Source organism: Narcine bancroftii, chromosome 2 (assembly GCF_036971445.1).
Source record: "Narcine bancroftii isolate sNarBan1 chromosome 2, sNarBan1.hap1, whole genome shotgun sequence".
In the NCBI taxonomy this organism is placed as follows: domain Eukaryota; kingdom Metazoa; phylum Chordata; class Chondrichthyes; order Torpediniformes; family Narcinidae; genus Narcine; species Narcine bancroftii.
This window is the reverse complement of record NC_091470.1, coordinates 174,569,751-174,589,704: the sequence shown is the minus strand read 5'-3', so window position 1 is coordinate 174,589,704 and position 19,954 is coordinate 174,569,751. Positions and strand designations below refer to the sequence as shown.

General features: G+C 44.9%; 1 protein-coding gene across 8 annotated transcripts in view; it reads left to right on the top strand.

Moving 5' to 3' along the window:
* The window catches only part of LOC138754625 (ephrin type-B receptor 2), a 196,389-nt gene that overhangs the window by 120,361 nt on the left and 56,074 nt on the right, over window positions 1-19,954 (top strand). For 7 of the 8 annotated variants that reach the window (XR_011351858.1, XR_011351857.1, XM_069919168.1 and 4 more), the window contains 2 exons: window positions 1,621-1,745; window positions 15,441-15,603. Coding sequence is in view for 6 of the 8 variants with exons in the window: in XM_069919168.1 (XP_069775269.1) it covers window positions 1,621-1,745; window positions 15,441-15,603 (288 nt within the window). In the remaining 2 variants the exon portion in view is untranslated. Of the gene's footprint in view, window positions 1-1,620; window positions 1,746-12,007; window positions 12,236-15,440; window positions 15,604-19,954 lie in introns of those variants that run through there. The other variant, XM_069919173.1, reaches the window with a different exon arrangement.

Below are 19,954 nucleotides of genomic sequence, written 5' to 3'. Positions count from 1 at the left end.
CTTCATTTCAATACTGAAGGTGGTGGAAACCTCATCCCACACGACTCATGTTGGTGCCCTGCTCCACCATTGCTGCCTCACCACACACCATAATCCACACGGTTGTGTGGAGCCATCCACAGCCAGGGTTCAGCAGGTCAGGTCACCCAGGGGTTGGCTGGATATTTGAGAGTTCATAGGGCCATCCTTTCCTCCCCCCCACCACTTCCAGTGTTTTTCCTTATCTCACGAGTCACCTTTCAGTGTGGGGAGAGTTCCTGAAAGGTTCCACATATTTCCAACGCTGGGAACCTCTTGTCAGAGACTACATAGAAATGATGGGTCTCAGTTAACAACACAAGTGCTGATTTTAAAGTCCAATAACACGATCCACAACTCGCGTGACAGAAAAGAAGGAAATCTAATTTCTGTGTGTTTAATTCCTCTGAGAAATATCTCCCATGTAATCCATGAGAGCATTGCTGAAAAGCCTCTGTAACTGTCTGAAGTATAATCATTGGGTGGGTGTCACTGTGTGTGAGTGTGAGCAGGAGTGTAAGGATGTGAGTACAGGTGAACAGAAGTGTAAGGACATGAGTGCGTTTGAACTGGAGGGCAAGGATAGTGTGTTTGTTAGTGTGTAAGTTGAGTGTGAGAAGATGTGTAAGGATGTAAGAGTGAGCAGGAATATATAGACATGTGTATGTTTGAACTGGAGGGCAAGGATAGTGTGTTTGTTAGTGTGTACATGACCACCGCCAGTGGGCTGATATCGCCACAAACCGTGCATCTTGGCACCTCACAGTTTGGCGGGCAGCAACCTCCTTTGAAGAAGACCGCAGAGCCCACCTCACTGACAAAAGGCAAAGGAGGAAAAACCCAACACCCAACCCCAACCAACCAATTTTCCCCTGCAGCCGCTGCATCCGTGTCTGCCTGTCCCGCATCGGACTTGTCAGCCACAAACGAGCCTGCAGCTGACGTGGACTTTTACCCCCTCCATAAATCTTCGTCCGCGAAGCCAAGCCAAGCCAAGTTGAGTGTGAGCAGGTGTGTAAGGATGTGAGTACATGTGAACAGAAGTGTAAGGACATGAGTGTGTTTGAGCTAGTGTGTAAGGATGTGTGTGAGTTTGAACAGGAGTGTAAGGATATGTGTGTTTGTTAGTGTGTAAGTGTGAATAGGAGTGTAAGGACATGTGTACATTTGAGCCAGTGTGTAAGGATGTGTGTGAGTATAAACAGGAGAGTACAGATATGTTTATGTCTGTTAGTGTGTAAGGTAAGTGTGAGTGTAAGATCACGTGTACGTTTGAGCCAATGTGTAGGGATGTGTGTGAGTTTGAACAGGAGTGTAAGGACATGTGTGTGTTTGTTAGTGTGTAAGGTGAGTGTGAGCAGGAGTGTAAGGTTAGCTGAATGTTAGCTGGAATATAAGGAAATATGTATGTGTGCGCCCGTACGTAAGGTTGTGTTTGAGTGTCCATGGGCATGTAAGGATGTGAGTGTGATCAGGGAGCCGGTGAGTAAGCATGTGTGTAATGTGTGTAATTGTGAGCAGGAATATCAGGATGTGTGTGAGTATGAGCAGGTGTGCAACATTCTCCATCCGGTTTGATGGTATGTTAATTTTCTGTTCCAGCGCCATCCCCAATTTCATTCATGCACCAAGTGAGCAAGACAATGGACACCATAACATTGTCCTGGGCTCAACCCGACCAGCCCAACGGAGTCATCCTGGACTATGAGCTGCAGTATTACGCGAAGGTATGGAACCTAGAGTTGTGAAAGAATTTAGAATGAATGATCTTGAACCTCAAAGACTGGAGGGCAGCATATTTACTGTAGCACCAACGATCTGGGCTGTCTGTAAGGAGTTTGTATGTTCTACCTGTGACCGCATGGGTTTTCCTCTGGTTTACTCCCACGCTACAAGGCCAAAAGGCCTTCTACTATGTGGGATCGGTGAAATAAAATTTGGGGGGAAGGGGTGGCGTAGAGGTGAACGAATGAAACTAGATAAGGGTGACTGGAGTTAGGATTGGAGGCTTCATGCCACAGAACAAGGTATCGGACCATGCAGAGCAACACTGGTTGGGACCATGGGTAGCAACCTCGGGTCCATGGGCACTGTGTTACCTGCCTGCTAGAAGGAGATACCTCCAACTAAACTGTACTGTTGTTTTATGGGGAATGAGCAGTGCAGGTCACACCATGTCAATGATCCATGTGCCATGCCAAACAGTGACATCATCAGCTGTGCCAGGCACATTGGCCAATGACTCCCTGGGTTTGGTTCCCGTAGGACTATAAATTGATTCAAACACTTCAAATGTCAGAGCTCGACACAACTTGCACATCAGAACACGTAGAAGAGGATTCTTCTAATCTACTTGCTGGGCTGGTTTTAATAGTCTTTAACACTTGATTGAATGTTGTAAACGAAAATTTACATAGAAAACACAGCACAATAGTGTGTCATTAATCCCAGCTGGTTAATAATGTTACCAATTAATCATTCACTATCCTCTGCTTTGAATTCCAACAGCGTATTGTTACGAGCCCAGAGGTCCCCAAAACCCAGCAGCAACAGAAATTCACCAAGACAAATGGTTACTTAATCAAAAGTTACTTTTCATTATCTTTAAACATGAAAACAGGATCGAACTCTCACTTATTACTATTAACTTACTTAACCTAACTTAACCCCCTTCTAATTCAAAGTGCACATGTATGTAATGTGTGTGTAAGTTTAGAAAAGTTCTTTGAGTCACAGTTCAAGTTCGCAGGTTGCAGACAATTCTTATACTGTGCACAGAATTTAACATTTATGAAGTTCACCAGGCTTTGGTGCTTGAAAGGTAAATGGTTACCACTCAAGAAGGTTCTTGTCGGTTCTCAGAGAGATTTGTTGTTTGCTGGACACAAACTGATCCCATTTAATCAGCCACATCAGTGACTTGCTGAAGAAACTTGCCCCATCAAGGTTCTCCAGATGATAACCTCTTTCCTTCAGGTCATGACAGAGTTCCTTTCTGTTTCCCTATTTTCAAGTGAAACATGAGGCAGCCAGTCCTCTCCTCTTGTATGAACCACAAGGGCTTTAACCAGGCTGAACTAAGCACTCACAACCCATCTTCAAAATGGGGTTTTTCCACAAGCTTGCCAGCTTGTCCTGTTCCAGTCCTTGCTGCTGCTGCTGAACTGAATTCTCTCTCTCTCTCTCTCTCTCTCTCTCTCTCTCTCTCTCTCTCCCTCCCCCCTCAGAGAAAAGCGTGTTTTATTCCCTCTCTGCTTGCAAAAACCACATGATCCTCTTAGAACAGCAACCTGCACTCCGTCAGCCTGCGGCATCTGTTGGTTTTCAAAACAACGATCCATTAATGAAGTCTCTATAGGCACTCCCCATAGCTTTTGCAAAGGCACTCGGAGCCAGACTGTCTGGCTGGAGCAGAGCTCCAGTATTTTAAATGAGATCTGTTTTGAAGTGTTTGTATGTGATGAAACCCTGCCACAATTGATCTGCTTTTAAACTTATCTATTTACAATATAAAATACAGCATAATCTGTCAGAGTATCCTTCAATTCCTTTCTGCTGTTCAATAAGTATGTAGATGCTGGAATAAAGTGCAATACACAAATGTGCTGGAGAGGCTCAGCAGGCCACGCAGCGTCGTTAGAAGTAAAGGGTAACCAGTGTTTCGGGCCTGGGCCCTTCGTTGAGGTATGAGCTAAAAGAAGGCAGGTGAGTGTGGGAAGAAGAGGAAAGGAGGGGGGAAGGGGAAGGAACACTGGCTAACAGGTGGGAGGGGTGAAGAGAAAAATGCTGAAAAATGATGGGGAGAGTGTGGCTCTCTGAGAGGATGAAGGGAAGAGGGTGGGGATCTGGAGGAAGGGAGACAGAGGGATGAGGGAAAAAGAGAGACTAGGGAAGGGATCAAGAGAAATTGGAGCATTCTATAAATGCTGTCTGGTTTGAAGTTGCGAGACAGAATAAAAGGTGCTGTTCATCAATTTGTGGGTGGCCTTGAACAGGCCGTGCATGAGGCCATGACAGATATGTCCATATGGCAAAGGTCTGTTAAAATTAAAATGGTTGGCACTGGGAGTCCTTGCTGTTGCTGCAGTCAGAGCTAAGGTGCTCAACTAAGTGATCCCCCTGTTTGCGTCCAGTCTCACTGATGTAGAGAAGGAGACAATGGGAGCATCAGGTGCAGGAGATGTCCCTGCCAGATTCACAACTGTTGCTTCACTTGAAATAAGTTTGGCCGAATGATGGTGAGGGAAGAGGTGTGGGCACAAGTGCAGCATCTCCTGTGGTCTCGGGGTGGTCAGTGGAAGGGATGTGTAGGCGACAGAGTAACAGAAGGAATGAACCCTACAGAAAATTGATGAGGAGAGGGGAAGATGTCTCTCTTCATGGGATCCTGTTGCAGATTGCAGAAATTTTAAATTTAGCCGTACAACACGGTAACAGACCATTTCGGCCCACGAGTCCCTGCCGCCAAATTTACACCCAATTAACCTACACCCCCGGTACGTTCAAATGGTGGGGAAAACCCAGGCAGACATGGGGAGAATGTACGAACTCCTTACAGACAGTGTGGGATTCGAACCCCAGTCCCAATCACTGGCACTGTTAAGGTCTTGCGCGAACCGCCACGCCCACTGCCCGCTCTATTGTGGTCATCATTGTATTGGAGAAAAGTTGAAGAGCCTTGCCTTTATAGGTGCACCATGGATTTCTCCATGTAGCCAACACAAAGGCATCTATAGCTTGGACTCATGTGGGTACCCATGGGTACTGCTTTGACTTGGAGAATGTGCGGTGAGTCAAAGGAGAAGTTATTGCACCCACCCACTCTCCACGTTGCAACGTGTTATTCTCTGCAATTTCCACCACCTATATCTCCTTCATTAGCTCAGAGAGGCTCTGATAGCCCAGTGGTTAGAGCACTTGTAAACCAGGAGTTGCAAGTTTATTCTTCGCTGGAGCCTCATTTCTGTGAACAGATGGACAATGTGGTGACTCTGCTTCCTTATGGTAGACAAAGTAAAATAATTTCATGTATGTTACATTCTAAAAAAAAATGTAGTATTACGTGGCAATCATGGAGCCTTTACCAGCTCCCCAGCACATTTCCTTCCCTTTCCTGTCACAGAGCTACCCTGCTCAGCCCTGCGCTCTCTCCCCTTTCCTATCTCTTCTCAGCTTCTCTTCTACCCTCTCACCTGTATCCCCCTGTTACCTTCTCCTGCCGCTGCCCCTTCCTCTCCTCCCATCCATTGCCCTTCCCCACCTTTTTCTTCAGGTGCCTATGGATGCCTTGTGACCTGCTAAGTTTCTCCAGCACATTTATGACCTTTCCTTGCTTTTAGATTTTAATATGAACCCTGTAATGATAACTGTCTCGGCACAGAAAGTTGTTGAGGCCGATACATCTGATGCATTCAGAAGGCAATTGGAAGTGGCCCTTATGAATAAAGGATAGGGCACTAAGGTCATGTGATCAGCGGTGAATGCATTGAATGATGGAGCAGGTTCGAAGAGCTGAATGACCTTCAGCTCCTGTTTTCCATGTTCCATAGCTGACATTTCCCCACTACCTGGTGAGAGAGGTTTCTCCTGATACGTCTCCCAGTGACCATCATATTTTCTTTGTCCCCTAGTTTTGGATATCCCGCATATATAGGTTTGTATGGGTCAGCCCGACATTGTGGCCTGAAGGGTTGTATTGTTCCATATGGAGGTATGCTAGCCTGGAATTGAAGGTGGTAATGATGAGATGTTTGACACAGAGACTTCAATTCCCATCATTGTGTGGTATGGTAGCTGTAAACCATCAGACCAATACAGAGGTTTCATCAAAACAGCTGAGAAGATCCCCTATTGACAACATTCACCGGGAGCACTGCTTAAGTAGGGCTCAAATAATTATTAATGATCCTTCCCATCACGGCATGGTTGGCGTAGCAGTTAGCGCAACGCTGTTACAGCGCCAGCACGCGGGGCCGCGGTTCAAATCCTGCGATACCTGTAAGGAGTTTGTATGTTCTCCCCATGCCTGTGTGTTTTGTCCCCAGATACTCCGGTTTCCTCCCACCGTTCAAAACGTACCAAGGTTGTAGATCAATTTTGGGGGTAATTGGATGGCACGGACTCATGGGCCTGTTACCGTGCTGCATGTCTAATGAATTATGAGGGACCTTTGACCCACCACCATCATGAAATAGGAACAGGAGCATCAATATCAGGACTGCCTGGCTGGGAAATGGCTTCTTCCCCGAGAAGTTATATTTCACCCGGTTATAAATGTGCAGGCAGATGATGATAAACTTGGGGTTTCTGTGTACGTATGTTTCAATGTGGAAACTCCAAAGCTGCCACATTTTTCGAAACAAGGATGTGTATTAACGTGATGCATGAACCATGTGGCAGGGTGATGAGTGAAAGCACTGGCAAGTTGGAGCCACAGTGGACTGGTCCCAACACCACAAGGAAATGGCGTTTGGATCAGATGCAGATTAACTACCACGCGGGCCCTAAACTGAGCATTAGTAGGGCCCCCCACCGACCTTGCCATCCCCGTCCCACAGCCCCCACCCTTCGTTGAATAGAATAAAGTGAAATTGTTCCATTTATTAGCCCTCACATATTCCAAATCTATCTGCTGGGTATGTGCTGGGAATACACCAGTTGGAGTTTGATTGGAGGAGGGGAGAAAAACTTCATTAAAATCAAACACAAACTTCACCTTCCAGAAGCCGTCAGCTTGCCCCAAATAATTTGAAAAGTCTGTTTGTTACAAAAGGAGAAATAAAATCAGTTCTAAAAAAAGTCTCAATATAGGAGAATGGAGAGTCTTTTTTAGAAAAGTAAACCTCCCGTGAGCGACGCTGCATGAGGCAGACCTCAGACTCACGCGCGAGTACAAACACGGGCATTGATTGACGGGTATCATTGGGACCGGCGAACCCCAAATTGATCGATGGGATTGAGACCCCGCTCCTGATTGGCAGGTGAACCCTGTACTTCCGTGAGCGTCTATTGTTGGCTGGACCCAGGACTAACGCTAGGCCATCTTGACTAGTGGTTACATTGGAGTACCAGTGGTTGCAAGGGGGCCCCTTTACCTTCCGTGCTTCTAGGCTTCAGCTTAATGGTTAATCCGCCACTGGTTGGGGCCAGTCACGACAAGAGGGTTGCCTGTCCTGAGGCTGCAGAGATCTCAGAACCTGGTTCTTTGCTTCTTGGGGAGTATGTTCGTACTCTAAAGCGAATTAGCATTAATGAATTTGGACAAGAAGTGGCCATGAAAAAGCTATATCAACGCTTATTAAAAAAAAAGTCCACTACAAGTCCCTGTTATCCAGCAGCCTCAAGCAACAGCCAAAAAAGTGGAAAAAAAGTTTTAAAAAACCAAACATTTAAAATTGGCGGCTCCCCAGGAAAATTTGCCAAACATGCAAAACTCAATTGCAAGCAACTGGCAACTTCATTAAAGAGGCTTCTCTCAATCCCCATAGATGCTGGATACAAGGTTTACTCTGCCTCTCATTTATTCAGCCCTTCGGCAATAGACATTGAAAATTTCACTGCCTTGCTTGACAAGTCTCACTGCCCATTCAAAATCATCCCTCCAGCCCCACACCCACCCCACCACCCTTTGGCCCTGTCAGATGTTCCCCTCCCCCACTCCCTTGATAATTCAACAGACCAGAAATGGAAGCAGTCCTGATGACTTTCAGGACGTCAAGTTAAGGTGTCAAATATAACGCTTGTCACACTGGAAATGTTAGGAGACACACTTACCGGGGATGGAGTGGTGGGAGACAGGATGAAAGACATTAGAGGGGAGAGAGAGAGAGAGAGAGAAGAGAAAAAGAGCAAAAAACGAGGAAACACTGGGCGAGAGGAATAAATGGATCAGGGAAGGCTGTGAGGAGAGAGAATGTTCTGCTCACATTGTTCACCTCCCTCTAGTGGTTAGACAATGGCACAAAAATAAAGTGGCTTTATATACTTTGAGAAGAACTTGTTGATACCCAACAATGAACGTCCTTAATGTGTGCAGATCCTGAATGATGCTGTTATGGTCACCAGTCACAAGGATGTACACAAATTAACCAGGATGTTTACTGAGGTGTTGTCTGGCTTCCATCAGATACGAGAGTCAACATTCAAGGTTATTTTCATGTTGTATAATAAGTACACAAAATTCATCAACTTTTGCTTGCCATAAAGTCACACAAAGGGGTCTGCAGTCCCCCATCAATAGGAGAAAGAGGAGTAAAGGGAGTCCCATCAGAGACATCGTGTGTCTTTTTTTATAAATTTATTTTTCAACGAATGAAGGAAAACTTTAATGTTCCAAATAGTACCTTTTTTTATTATTATCAGGTGAGGGCTTTCTTGATTGACAAGTTAGATCATAATTTGCTATTACCTAGGCAGAATGAATTAGAATTATTGATATGTAAAGGCAGTATAAATAAGTTTATTTCAGAGATATATAAATTACTTCTAAAAGCAGCTCCTAAGTTAGGAATTCATAAATCGAGATTAAGATGAGATTTAAATAGACGAATAGATGAAAATGACGAGTTGCAATTATGTAAAGAAAATATGACGAGACTTATTAATGTTAGGTATAGACTGGTTCAATATAATTTTCTACATCAATTCCATTTAACTCTGCAAAAATTTATAAAAGTTGAATCCAGCATTATCAGATTTATGTTTTAGATGTGGTCAGGAAGGTGGTTCATTTTTTTCATTTACTTGGGAGTGTCCTAGAGTAAAACCTTTCTGGTTAGAGGTAGGACATTTTTTGGAGAAAATATTGAACTCCCACAGGACCTGATGCTATTTTTGTTGGGTAATATTAAAGTGATTAGTTCTGAATTAAGATTAGCTTTGTATCAAATTGAATTCTTATGACTGGCTTTAGCTGTTTCTAGGATGTGCATAGCCATTACTTGGAAATCAGATACGGATTTAGAGATGGAGAGGTGACAAAATGCTTTTTTTTAAATTCTTAAATAAAATGTTCAAAGGAAAAGAGACATTGCATGTGTGTGGATTTGCCTTCTGCGCTCCTGAAACCTCTGCAGCCGTATGGCCTCTTGTCCATTCTAGCGATGACCCTGAGCTCCCAGTTACAGACCTCCAATATAATCAGGAAACTGTCAGCGCTCCAGGAACTTCTGCATCAGCATCCTCCTGGATCCTGGTCCCAATCCCTGGATGCCACAAGCTGGTCACAGCAGCCTAAGGCCTGTCTGAGACCTTCAGCTCCCAAGCCCCTCGCTCATCTCCTGCTGTGGTCTCCCAGGGTTCTCGTGAAGGGGTAGGGGGAAGTGGCGTTTTCCCAAACTGGAGCCCTGTGCCAGTCCTCTGCTCCCACAGAGCCAACACCCTTTGTGGTCCGCTGCCAAGCATGGGCGCTGCCATCTTGGGTCCGGACCTCCATATTATCACAGATATTTTTTTTTTAAATCACTGCCTCTGTTCCAGAGGCTGTTTAAACTCTGTCTGTGACTGTTGGCAGTAGGCCTTCAGAGGAGCACTGTCTCTGTATAACAAGTGGACAATAGAACCCTGCAAAGGAACACAGTGTTTCCACTCCACAGGGTCATCAACATAGCGGCTGTGGAAGAGCACTGAATCTTCGTTCCCCTGGGGTACAGGGCCATCAGGGTAATGGGCGGGCAGTGGGACCCTGTAGAGGAGTGTCATTTCTCCAGTCTCTGCTTTCCCATGGTTATTCAAGTAATGGGTGGATGATAGGACCTTGTGGAATATCACTGTTCATACACCCTCATAGCTGTTGGGTTAATGAGTGTGGAGTAAGACCTTGTGGTGGAGCACTATGTCCCCGCAGCCCCCAGGCCTCTTGGGGTAATGAGTGATGTGACAGATTATGTCATATTTTATATTGAGTATAGCTATGTTCTTGAAGGAGATCATTTGTGGGACTAGTGTAGGTCACAAACAAACACAAACACTTCACAAAACAGATCTCATTTAAAATCCCAGAGCTCTGCTCAAGCCAAACAGTTCAGGCTCCGAGTCCCTTTGCAAAAACTTTGAAGAATGCCTATAGAGACTTCACAAGTCGGTGTTAATTGGACCTGCTGTGGAGTAATGGTTATTGTTTTGAAAGCAACAGATGAACGTATCAGAAGATTGGGTCTAATGCCGCAGTCTGTCTGGATGGAGTTTGCTGTTCTAAGAAGATCATGTGCTTTTGCAAGCAGAGAGAGAGAGAGCTGGTTTCTGCAGCATGGCAAGCTGGCAGCTTGTTGAAACCCCATTTTGAAGATGGGTTGTGAGTTCTGAGATCAGCCTGTTGAAAAAATTTGCAGTCCATACAAGAGGAAATGGCTGGCTAGAGTGTTTCACCTGAAATAAGGGAAACAAAAGGAACTCTGTGGTGACCTGCAGAAGAAGAGGTTATCATTTAGAAAACCCTGATGGCGCAAGTTTCTTCACCAAGACACTCAAGTGTCTGATCGGAGGGAATCAGTTTGTGTTTGTCCAACGAGCAACAAATCTCTGTCTGAAACCAACAAGAACCTTCCTGAGCAGTAACCAAATACTTTTGAGTACCAGACCTTGGTAAAAATTCATAAATGTTCAATTCTGTGCACAGTATAAGAATTGCCTGATGCCAGTGAACTTGGAGGAGTGAGATTGGACTGTGAATCAAAGAACTTTCCTGAACTTACACACACATTACATACACGTGTGCTTAGAATTAGAAGTTAGGTAAAGTTAATAGTAAAAAGTTAAAGTTTGATCCTGTTTTTATATTTAAAGAAAATTAAGTAACCATTTGTCTTGGTGAATTTCTATTACTGCTGGGTTTTGGGGTCATCTGGGCCCATAACAGTGGGAAGTAGGACCCTGCAGAAAAGTGCTTGTGTCTCCCTCTCCAACTCCTCCCCCCTCTCCGGGGTTGCACGTTTCTCATTCTCTGTGTTTGGAGCTCTCTGTAGACTGAGCTATTGGGCCAATTTGTTTACACTTGTTCTCCCATCACACATTAGAGGTCACAATGACCTCTTGCGGCATGTTATTCCCTTCAATTGTTCCATGGAGATCACTGTGAATCTATGGAACTTTACTACAACCAACATCACAGGGACCAGAAGTGATCCAGGTGGTCCCAGCCTTGTCCAATTGGTAAAGGTCTTGTTACTCTCAGCAATACGAAGGTGTGTTGAAGAGTTAGAGTGGTGAACACCTCCTGCAGCAACAGGCCAAAGTTAACAGGATCTCCAGGTGCTGGAGATTTGTGCAAAGTGAAGGGAGGGAAGTTTAGGGGAGGCCAGGGGTATTTTACACAGAGAGTGGGGGTGCCTGGAATGCCTTGCCAAAGATGGAGGTGGAGGCTGAAACATTGGGGGCATTTAAGAGATTCTAAGACATGTTATTTTTTGAGAGGACTATATAAGTTGCCCCATCAAAGGCAGAAGGGCATTGGTGAATACAGTGGTGGGGGGGGGGTGTCCATGAGTCATAGGGCTATAGTGTTTTGGGGATCATGGTGGGGGAAAGTCCAAGCAAGCTTATTGAGTTAGAGGAAGCAGATATTTACTTTTACCCAGGTGACGAAGACCAGGTTAAACAAGCACAGGATGTGGAACACCACACAACAGACTTCATTCCTGACTAGGGGTTCAGGCCCAAAACGTCCACTGCCTGTGGTGTCTGCACGCCTGCTGCCTGACCCGCTAAGTTCCTCCAGCATTTTAAATTTAAATATTTCAAATTTAGCCCTACAGCATGGTAACAGGCCATTTAGCTCGCGAGTCCGTGCTGCCCAATTTACACCTAATTAACCTACATCTCCAGTTCGTTTCGAACATTGGGAGGAAACCAGAGCTCCTGGGGAAAACCCACGCAGGCACAGGGAGAGCATACAAACTCCGTACAGACGGTGTGGGATTCGAACCCCAGTCCCGATCGCTGGCACTGTAACCACTACACCAAACTTGTTGCTTTATTTTGTGCGTTCTTCTAGTTCTCCAGCATCTGTAGACTTCTTGTTTAAGCACAGCGCCCAAGCGAAGGCTCTGGGTTCATGCATTGTGGTGGTTGGGTGCCACAACATCTTCAGGAAAGAGAAGAATCTCCAATGTGGGTGACATTACGTTATAGCAGCATCTACACTGAGTGCAGACACATAGACTGATGGTACATCTGGAGGTCCAACAGTTTGTTTGAAAACAAAGCAGGAACACAGTGGAATGAAGCCTTTTAGGAAGAATATTGGCAGTTATTGTGTTCATGTATAATGTGAAGATCAAGGTGCATGGTGCAGATGGTCAAAAGCCCACAAATTAGTATTAAATTGAAACAAAGAGATTGTCAATGTTGCTACAGTATACGTTAAAGTTTATTGTCATCTGATTGTACATATACATAAACAACGTGACGAAACAGCACATCTCCAGACCCTAGTGCACTCTATACACAACGGACTTAGATACATACCGATCGAAAATTAATATACAGGATGCCAGGGTTGTTGAACTGTCTGCCAGTCCTGGTTTCTATGCTCCTGTACCTCGTCTTCGAAGTTTGTCTCTCAAAGATATTATCGTCTGGATGGTAAGGTCCTTGATGATTCTCTGAGGCCTGTCTAAACACCATTCCCTGTAAATATTGTAGCGCCACTGATTTACCACAGCTTACAAACAAATAAAGAATACACTCACTCATTTCTTCCAGCACACCATGAAGTCGACTTTCTTTTATTAATCACTAGACGCAATGATGCAATCTTCCACTCCCCAAACACCACCTGACCTTCTCATTGCCTCACTGCCACACGGTGATCCTGACACTCTCATTCTCCTCCTCCTCCTCCTCCTGCATCTGAGATTCATCTCCCGTATACCGACGCTTAATACACCCGTTCATGCATGCTATTATCCCCGCGCGTCGTATCGTTTACGTCATCAGAGGCAGCCGGCGCAGCTCCCAACAAAGATAAGTAGGTGACTCCAAGACATGCAAGGAGGGGACTGATTGGAACTGTCCTGCTACGTAACGATCCAGAGGGCTGACAGTTCGGCCCAACTTCGTACGATAGTGCAAAACAGGTGATGCACGATCCAACTGGCAAGGGTGTAACTGGTCCTCTGGCTCTGATGCAGAGCATGGACCGGTGACGTACGCCAACATCAACCTGTGGATGGAAACCACGTCAGCCCTTTCATTCCTATCGCTAATGAAAGTATTCAGGTGGCGTCGTAAGACCTGAAAATGATTATCATAAACAGGTTGAAGAGGTTTGCAAACAGCATCATGGCAGAGGAACACATGAGAACAATGTGGTAAATCATTCAGCACATGTACTGCAGGTGACACGTGCCACGTAGGAGTAGTTTCCCGAAGATGATCGACATAACTAACCGGATCATAGAGCTTGGATTTGGGTTCCCAAACTCACCTGGCAAGGTTAACTTAGTGCCATAAACTAGCTCTGCCACCAATCATCGACAATCTGCCTTAAGAGCAATACGAACACCAAGGAGAACCATGGGCAAATGTTTGCTCCACATAGAATCATCACCACCTGCTCTTAATGCTGCCTTTACTTGTTGTCCTGCGGATGGTAAGGCGTTGTCCTGCGGATGGTAAGCCATAGTGCGAATATGGGTAGTGCCCAAAAGATCAGTGAGAGCTCAGAACAACGCCAACTCGAACTGAGACACTTGATCCATTGTAATAGTGACCAGAACCCTGAAAGATGGAATCCAATGTTCCATGAAAGCCCTAGCAACCATCTCTGCAGAGATGTCAGTGATAGGAATGGCCTCCTGCCACCTGGTAGTCCGGTCTTAACAGATAAGTATATCCCCGAGATGGCGGAAGCAGGCTCACCAAATCTCGGTGCACATGCTGGAAACGGGAATCCGGAACAACAAAATCCCCCAGCTTGGATTTCGTGTGTCTGGAGACTTTCGAGCGTTGACATGTCAGGCAGCTCCACGCCCATAATCCAACATCTCATTTAACATGAGGCCAGGTAAAATGCTCCCACCTTGGAAATGGAATGGCCTTTGGACATGGTTCCTTTTAGTAGTTCAGTAAGGGTAACGTCGTGCCATAAACTAGCTCTGCCACCGATCATCTACAATCTAGCTTAAGAGCAGTACAGACACCAAGGAGGACCATGAGCAAATGTTTGCTCCACGTAGAATCATCACCTGCTGTTAATGTGAATGCCACGATGCTTATGCATCAAAAGCCTTTCTCTTTCTTATCACAGATCCTGCAACATTCGGCAGGAATCGGTGATAAAAATCGACCATGCCGGAAAAACGTCGCAATTGGTCAAACGTGGCGGGGTTTAGGAAATTCTCTAATCTCTCGCACTTTCAATTCATCAGGCAGAATATCATGTTGAGTAACTCTGTGTCCTAAAAATGTAAGATCAGCAGCGCCAAAAATGCATTTACTGGGATTGGTCTCTTTTGCTTCCCTTTCTCTAAGTATAAAGGGAGCTGGGCAATGCTAACTGTGAATCTTCGTCTGCTTTACAACACACAAAATGCAATTTTGTGTAATATTACATCTGTTTTATTATGTGACAATAAAAGAATATTGAATCTTGAAGTCAGAAGAGATAACAATGAGCAGAGAAGCAAAGACTCCTGATGATTTGTTTGTTCAGCCAGGAGGGGCGCTCTTCATCTACGGTGACACAACAGCCACCTGCACGTCAAGGTAGATTGAAGTTCAAAGGGGTATTCAACAGATTGCATCATCTCTGTTAATCTTCCAGAGATTGATGGGCACTCTCATCTATCCTGGTATCGGAAAGACAAAACAAGGATCATTTGGAGGGCATTCTTTGACAATTCCAGAAACACAGCCTGTGCTCTTGATGATGCATCAGTTATAGAGGGCAGAGTTACAGAGTGATTGGTCAGTACAGAGCGATGGGGGGGTGAGGTTCATTCAAGAATTTGATAATGGTGGGAACAGAACTGGCCTTGAATCTGCTAGTGTGTGATCTCACATTTGTGAACCTTCTTCCAGATGGGTGGAAGCTTTCTGGTGCTGTCTGTAAGGAGTTTGTACGTTCTTGCCCTTGTCTGTGGGTTTTCCCAGGTGCTCCAGCCACTTCCCACCCTCTAAAATGTACGGGGTTGTAGATTAACTTTGATGAAATTGGGCATCATGGGTTTGAATGGACGGTTTCTGTCGTGCTGTGAATAAATTTGAAGTGGGATCAGTCTTTCAAATTTGACTGCTTTTTCAAGGGAGAGGGAATTATTAATGGAGTCAGTGGAGGGGAGCAGGGTGTGTGGTGGACTGAGCTGCATAAACAACTCTCTACGGTTTCTTGTCATTTTGGCTGGAGCAGTTCCCGTCCCACACAATGTGTTGTGCAGATTAAACCCTGCCTTCTGCAAGCTGACAGAGGTATCTTCTTTGTGCAGGATCAAACCGAGTACAACTCCTCAACAGTGAAGAGCCAGACAAACGCAGCCACCATCGGCAACCTTCGTGCCGGCACCATCTATGTGTTCCAAGTGCGGGCACGGACTGTGGCTGGGTTTGGCCAGTACAGTGGGAAGATGTACTTCCAGACAATGACAGAAGGTAAACGACCTGCCTCAGTGGAAGAAGTAATGGCGAGGTTCTGTATTAATGATGTGCATGAAATGAATTGCTTATTTTCACATGCACCAAGATACAGTAAGAAGTTGTGTGCTCTCCAGGCAAGTCAGCTCATGCAGTAGATGGTGCTATAGGCAAATAATTTCCAGTATAGGGAATAGTGTTAAGATACACTATTAACAGGCTAGAGAGAAGTACAAGTCAAACAAATCCGTGAGAGATCTCTAGGCCTGAGAACAGCAGGGAAGAACTGCTGAATCTGGAGGTTATAAAACATGAAAGTCTGCAGACACTGTGATAGCAGTAAAAACACACCGGCATTTCGGGCCTGAGCCCTTCTTCAAGGAATAAGCAAAGAACGGGAAGGCGTCAGAATAAAAACTGAAGACTGGCAGGGGGAAGAGTCCAGGCAACAAAAGACATTAATTGGGTATGATAAGAAGAAAGGTGAGAACTGATTTTGGCTCTGTGAAAGGGACAGAGGGAAAAGGGAGAGAGAGCTGAGGTAAAGGCCACAGAGCGAGGAGGGGAAGGTGTTTAACAGGAAATGGAGGTTGATGGTAGTGCCATCTGGTTGGAGGGTGTCCAGATGAAAGATGAGGTGTTGTTCCTCCAATTTGCAGGTGGTCTCAATCTGGCAGGGCATGAGATCATGGACAGAGATGTGACATCAGCAAGGGAATGGGATGGGCAATTGAAATGGGTGGCCACTGGTCAATAAAGAAATGTATTTTCAAGTTCATGTATCTTCCATTCAGTGGATTTGGTGGGGAGAGTGGGGGGGGGGGTGCAGGAGAAGAGAGTGTGACTGTGGTGGGAGGGACCCTTTGATATTTAGCAGCCTTCTGAGGTTTAGGGAGGGGTGAGTGGACAGAGTTGATGAAGGAGAGAGTGGTTTGTGTGAGGTAGACACGCTGTCTGATTTCAAATGTTAGAGGACCAAAAATGTCTACTACAAAGATTCCAAAGTTAAATGCAGCAAATTCTCAGCAGGTCAGGCTGCCTTGATAGAAGAAGAAATAGAGTTAACACTTCAAGTCGAAGACTCCAAACTTGTTGATTAGCAGCACAAGGTCTTTTTTTTTAATATTTAATGTTGTGGTCAAACATGTATCAAGAAATAACAATTAAGTAAGTACATTAATTGAAATGAAAAAAAATCATTGGTACGAGTTGGCCATATCTCCAAACAGCCACGTTCCCCCCTCCCCTAATCAAAACCCCCCAAAATGGAAAGATAGAAAGAAAGAAAATAGAAAGAGAAAAAGAAATAGAAAAGCGGAAAAGAAGAAGAAACTGTCAGGAGGCGGGGTCCCCTTCAGAGGATTTCATTTCTTTTCTTACCTAGATCTCAAATAGGGGAAAGAACAAGGGCGTAGAACTCGGGAACAAAATATGTATCCTTAAATATTCAACCCTGCCTTCTGCAAATACGGCTGCAAAACCTGCAAAAACATGTTGATCTTCTTCCTTCAACTGTAAGTGATTTTCTCCAGGGGAACACAACCCTGAATCTCCTTATTCCATCAGGCAATACATTTCCTGGCCACCACCAGCGCAACTTTAAGAAATTCTAGTTGGTACTTAGACAGCCTCATTTTAGGTGTTATATCCACAATATTTCCTAAGAGAAACGATTCTGGACTTATTTCCCAATAATATAATTCTTGAATTTTCCCAAAAAGGTTTCACTTTAGACCATGACCAGGTTGAATGTAAAAAGGTTCCCATTTCTTCACCACATCTAAAACATATATTCAATGTATTGGAATTTAATTAATGCATCTTCTGTGGGGTAAGATATAGCAGTTGCAAGATGTTATATTGCATCAGTCTAGATCTTACATTTATTGTATTGGTCATGCAGTCCTGACATAAATCGGACCAGTCCTAATCACCAATACTAATATTCAAGTCTGATTCCCATCTTTGTTTTGATTTGTATAACTCCCACTTGGAAGTTCCTGATTGAAGTAGGGAATACATTGTAGATGTAAACTCCCTTGTGTTCCCCTTTGGAATCAGAGTCTCCATTTCACTGCACTCTGGTAACATCATGACCGATCCGAATTCATCTCTGAAAAAAACCACAATGCCTGTGTTCATCTTTATTGCTAAAAAACAATGATTGATTGTAACTTATATTCATTTTATCAAAAGAACAAGTCTTCACTTTTATAACTGTCTTTGGAGATGCAGCAGTGAGTAGTTAAAATAGCGGTACCTCATCTAAACCTCCCCCCGCCTCCCTCATCCTCAATGGCCATCGCAAGAAGCTACGGATGGGAGACACACCTGTGCTGGCCAGTGAAGGGGAATAAAGTATTTATCCGTTTCCTCGCCAGACTCTCAGTCACAGGTGGGTCTGTCGGTGATCATTTTTAGTAGATTTACAACATGATAGAAGTAAATCCCAGCCATTACGTTTTGGAGGGTGGAGGAAAACCAGAGCCCCTGGAGGAAACCCACATATACACAAGAAGAATGTATAGAATCCTTACAGATAGCGCTGATTTAAACCTGAGTATCTGGCGAGTAATAAATAGAATCATGCCAAGAAGGATGGATCTAGAATCACCTAACCACTCCGCACAGGGAGCAGGCAGTGATGGGAGCTGTACGTAGCAATAAAACTGAGATACAATAACATCTCATTCCAACCATGACCACGTCAGCTCGATGAACTGTACAGGCATGGAAACACAAGCCATTCACTCCCGTTGGTCAATAGTGGGCAGGTTGATGTCACTTTCCTGGTCATGAGGCACCTTCAACATGATGGGATTTCTGCCCCAGTCATCCTTTCAGATAATGAGATCCTGATACCTCCTACTCATTGAGTGAAAGGTTTTCTCCTCAACTCCCCACCCATCCTGCTCTCAGTTAAAATCAAACAAATGTTCCTCTGCCAGGGGAAGCAAATCCTACCTGCTTAACCAATATTTGGATGCACCTCAGCTAAATTTCCCCTCCACCTCCTTTTTCTAGAGTTATTCCCAACATGACTACACTTCTCCAGCCTTGGTAACATTCCCTTGTCCCCTTCTCCAGCCCTGATAACATTCCCTTAACTCCCCTTCTCCAGCACTGGTAACGTTCCCTTAAATCCCCTTCTCCAGCCTTGGTAACATTCCCTTAAGTCCCCTTCTCCAGCCCTGGAAACGTTCCCTGAACTCCCCTTCTCCAGCCCTGGTAACATTCCCTGAACTCCCCTTCTCCAGCCCTGGTAACGTTCCTTTAAATCACCTTCTCCAGCCCTGGTAATGTTTCCTTAAATCACCTTCTCCAGCCCTGGTATCATTCCCTTAACTCCCCTTCTCCAGCCCTGGTAACGTTCCCTTAAATCACCTTCTCCAGCCCTGGTAATGTCCCCTTAAGTCTCCTTCTCCAGCCCTGGTAACATTCCCTTAAATCCCCTTCTCCAGCCCTGGTAACGTTTCCTTAACTCCCCTTCTCCAGCCCTGGTAACATTCCCTTAAATCCCCTTCTCCAGACCTGGTAACATTCCCTTAAGTCCCCTTCTCCAGCCCTGGTCGTTCCCTTAACTCCCCTTCTCCAGCCCTGGTAACATTCCCTTAAGTCCCCTTCTCTAGCACTGCCAAACCTTTCATGTAATGTGGTGACCAGAACTGTCTACACAACTCCGGCTGTAGTCCAGATGGTATTCTCTTCACTGCTTGTTCTCATCCAGATGTTCTATATGATCTAATGTGACCTCCCTGCTTTTACCTTTAGCGCCTCAGCTAATGAATGTGAGTACTGTATCGAGTAGTGCATCTCAATCAATTTATAGAAACATAAAAACATAGGTGCAGGAGTAGGCCATTTGGCCCTTCAAGCCTACACCGCCATTCAATATGATCATGGATGATCCATACCCGGTTCCTGCCTTCTCCCCATACTCCTTGATCCCCTTAGCCACAAGGACCAAATCTAACCTACTCTTGAATATTGGCAAGGAACCGGCCTCAACAACTTCCTGTGGCAAAGAATTCCACAGATCCACCACCCTCTGAGAGAATAAATTTTTCCTCATCTCAGTCCTAATAAACTTCCCCTTTATTCTTAAACTGTGACCCCTGGTTCTGGTTTTTCCCTTTTCTCTGGCTTGGTAGTTCATACACAACCCGATGAAACAGCTATCTCTGCACCATAGTGCGCACACACACAGACACACAGTACGCCCTACACACAAATGACATAGATCCAAAATAAATATATATAAAAATAATGTTCAACCGTCTCAGTGTCTGCGGGAAGAAGCTGTTTCCCAGCCTGGCAGTCCAGGTTTTTATGCACCTGTACCTCTTTCTTGAATGGAGTTCTCAAAGAT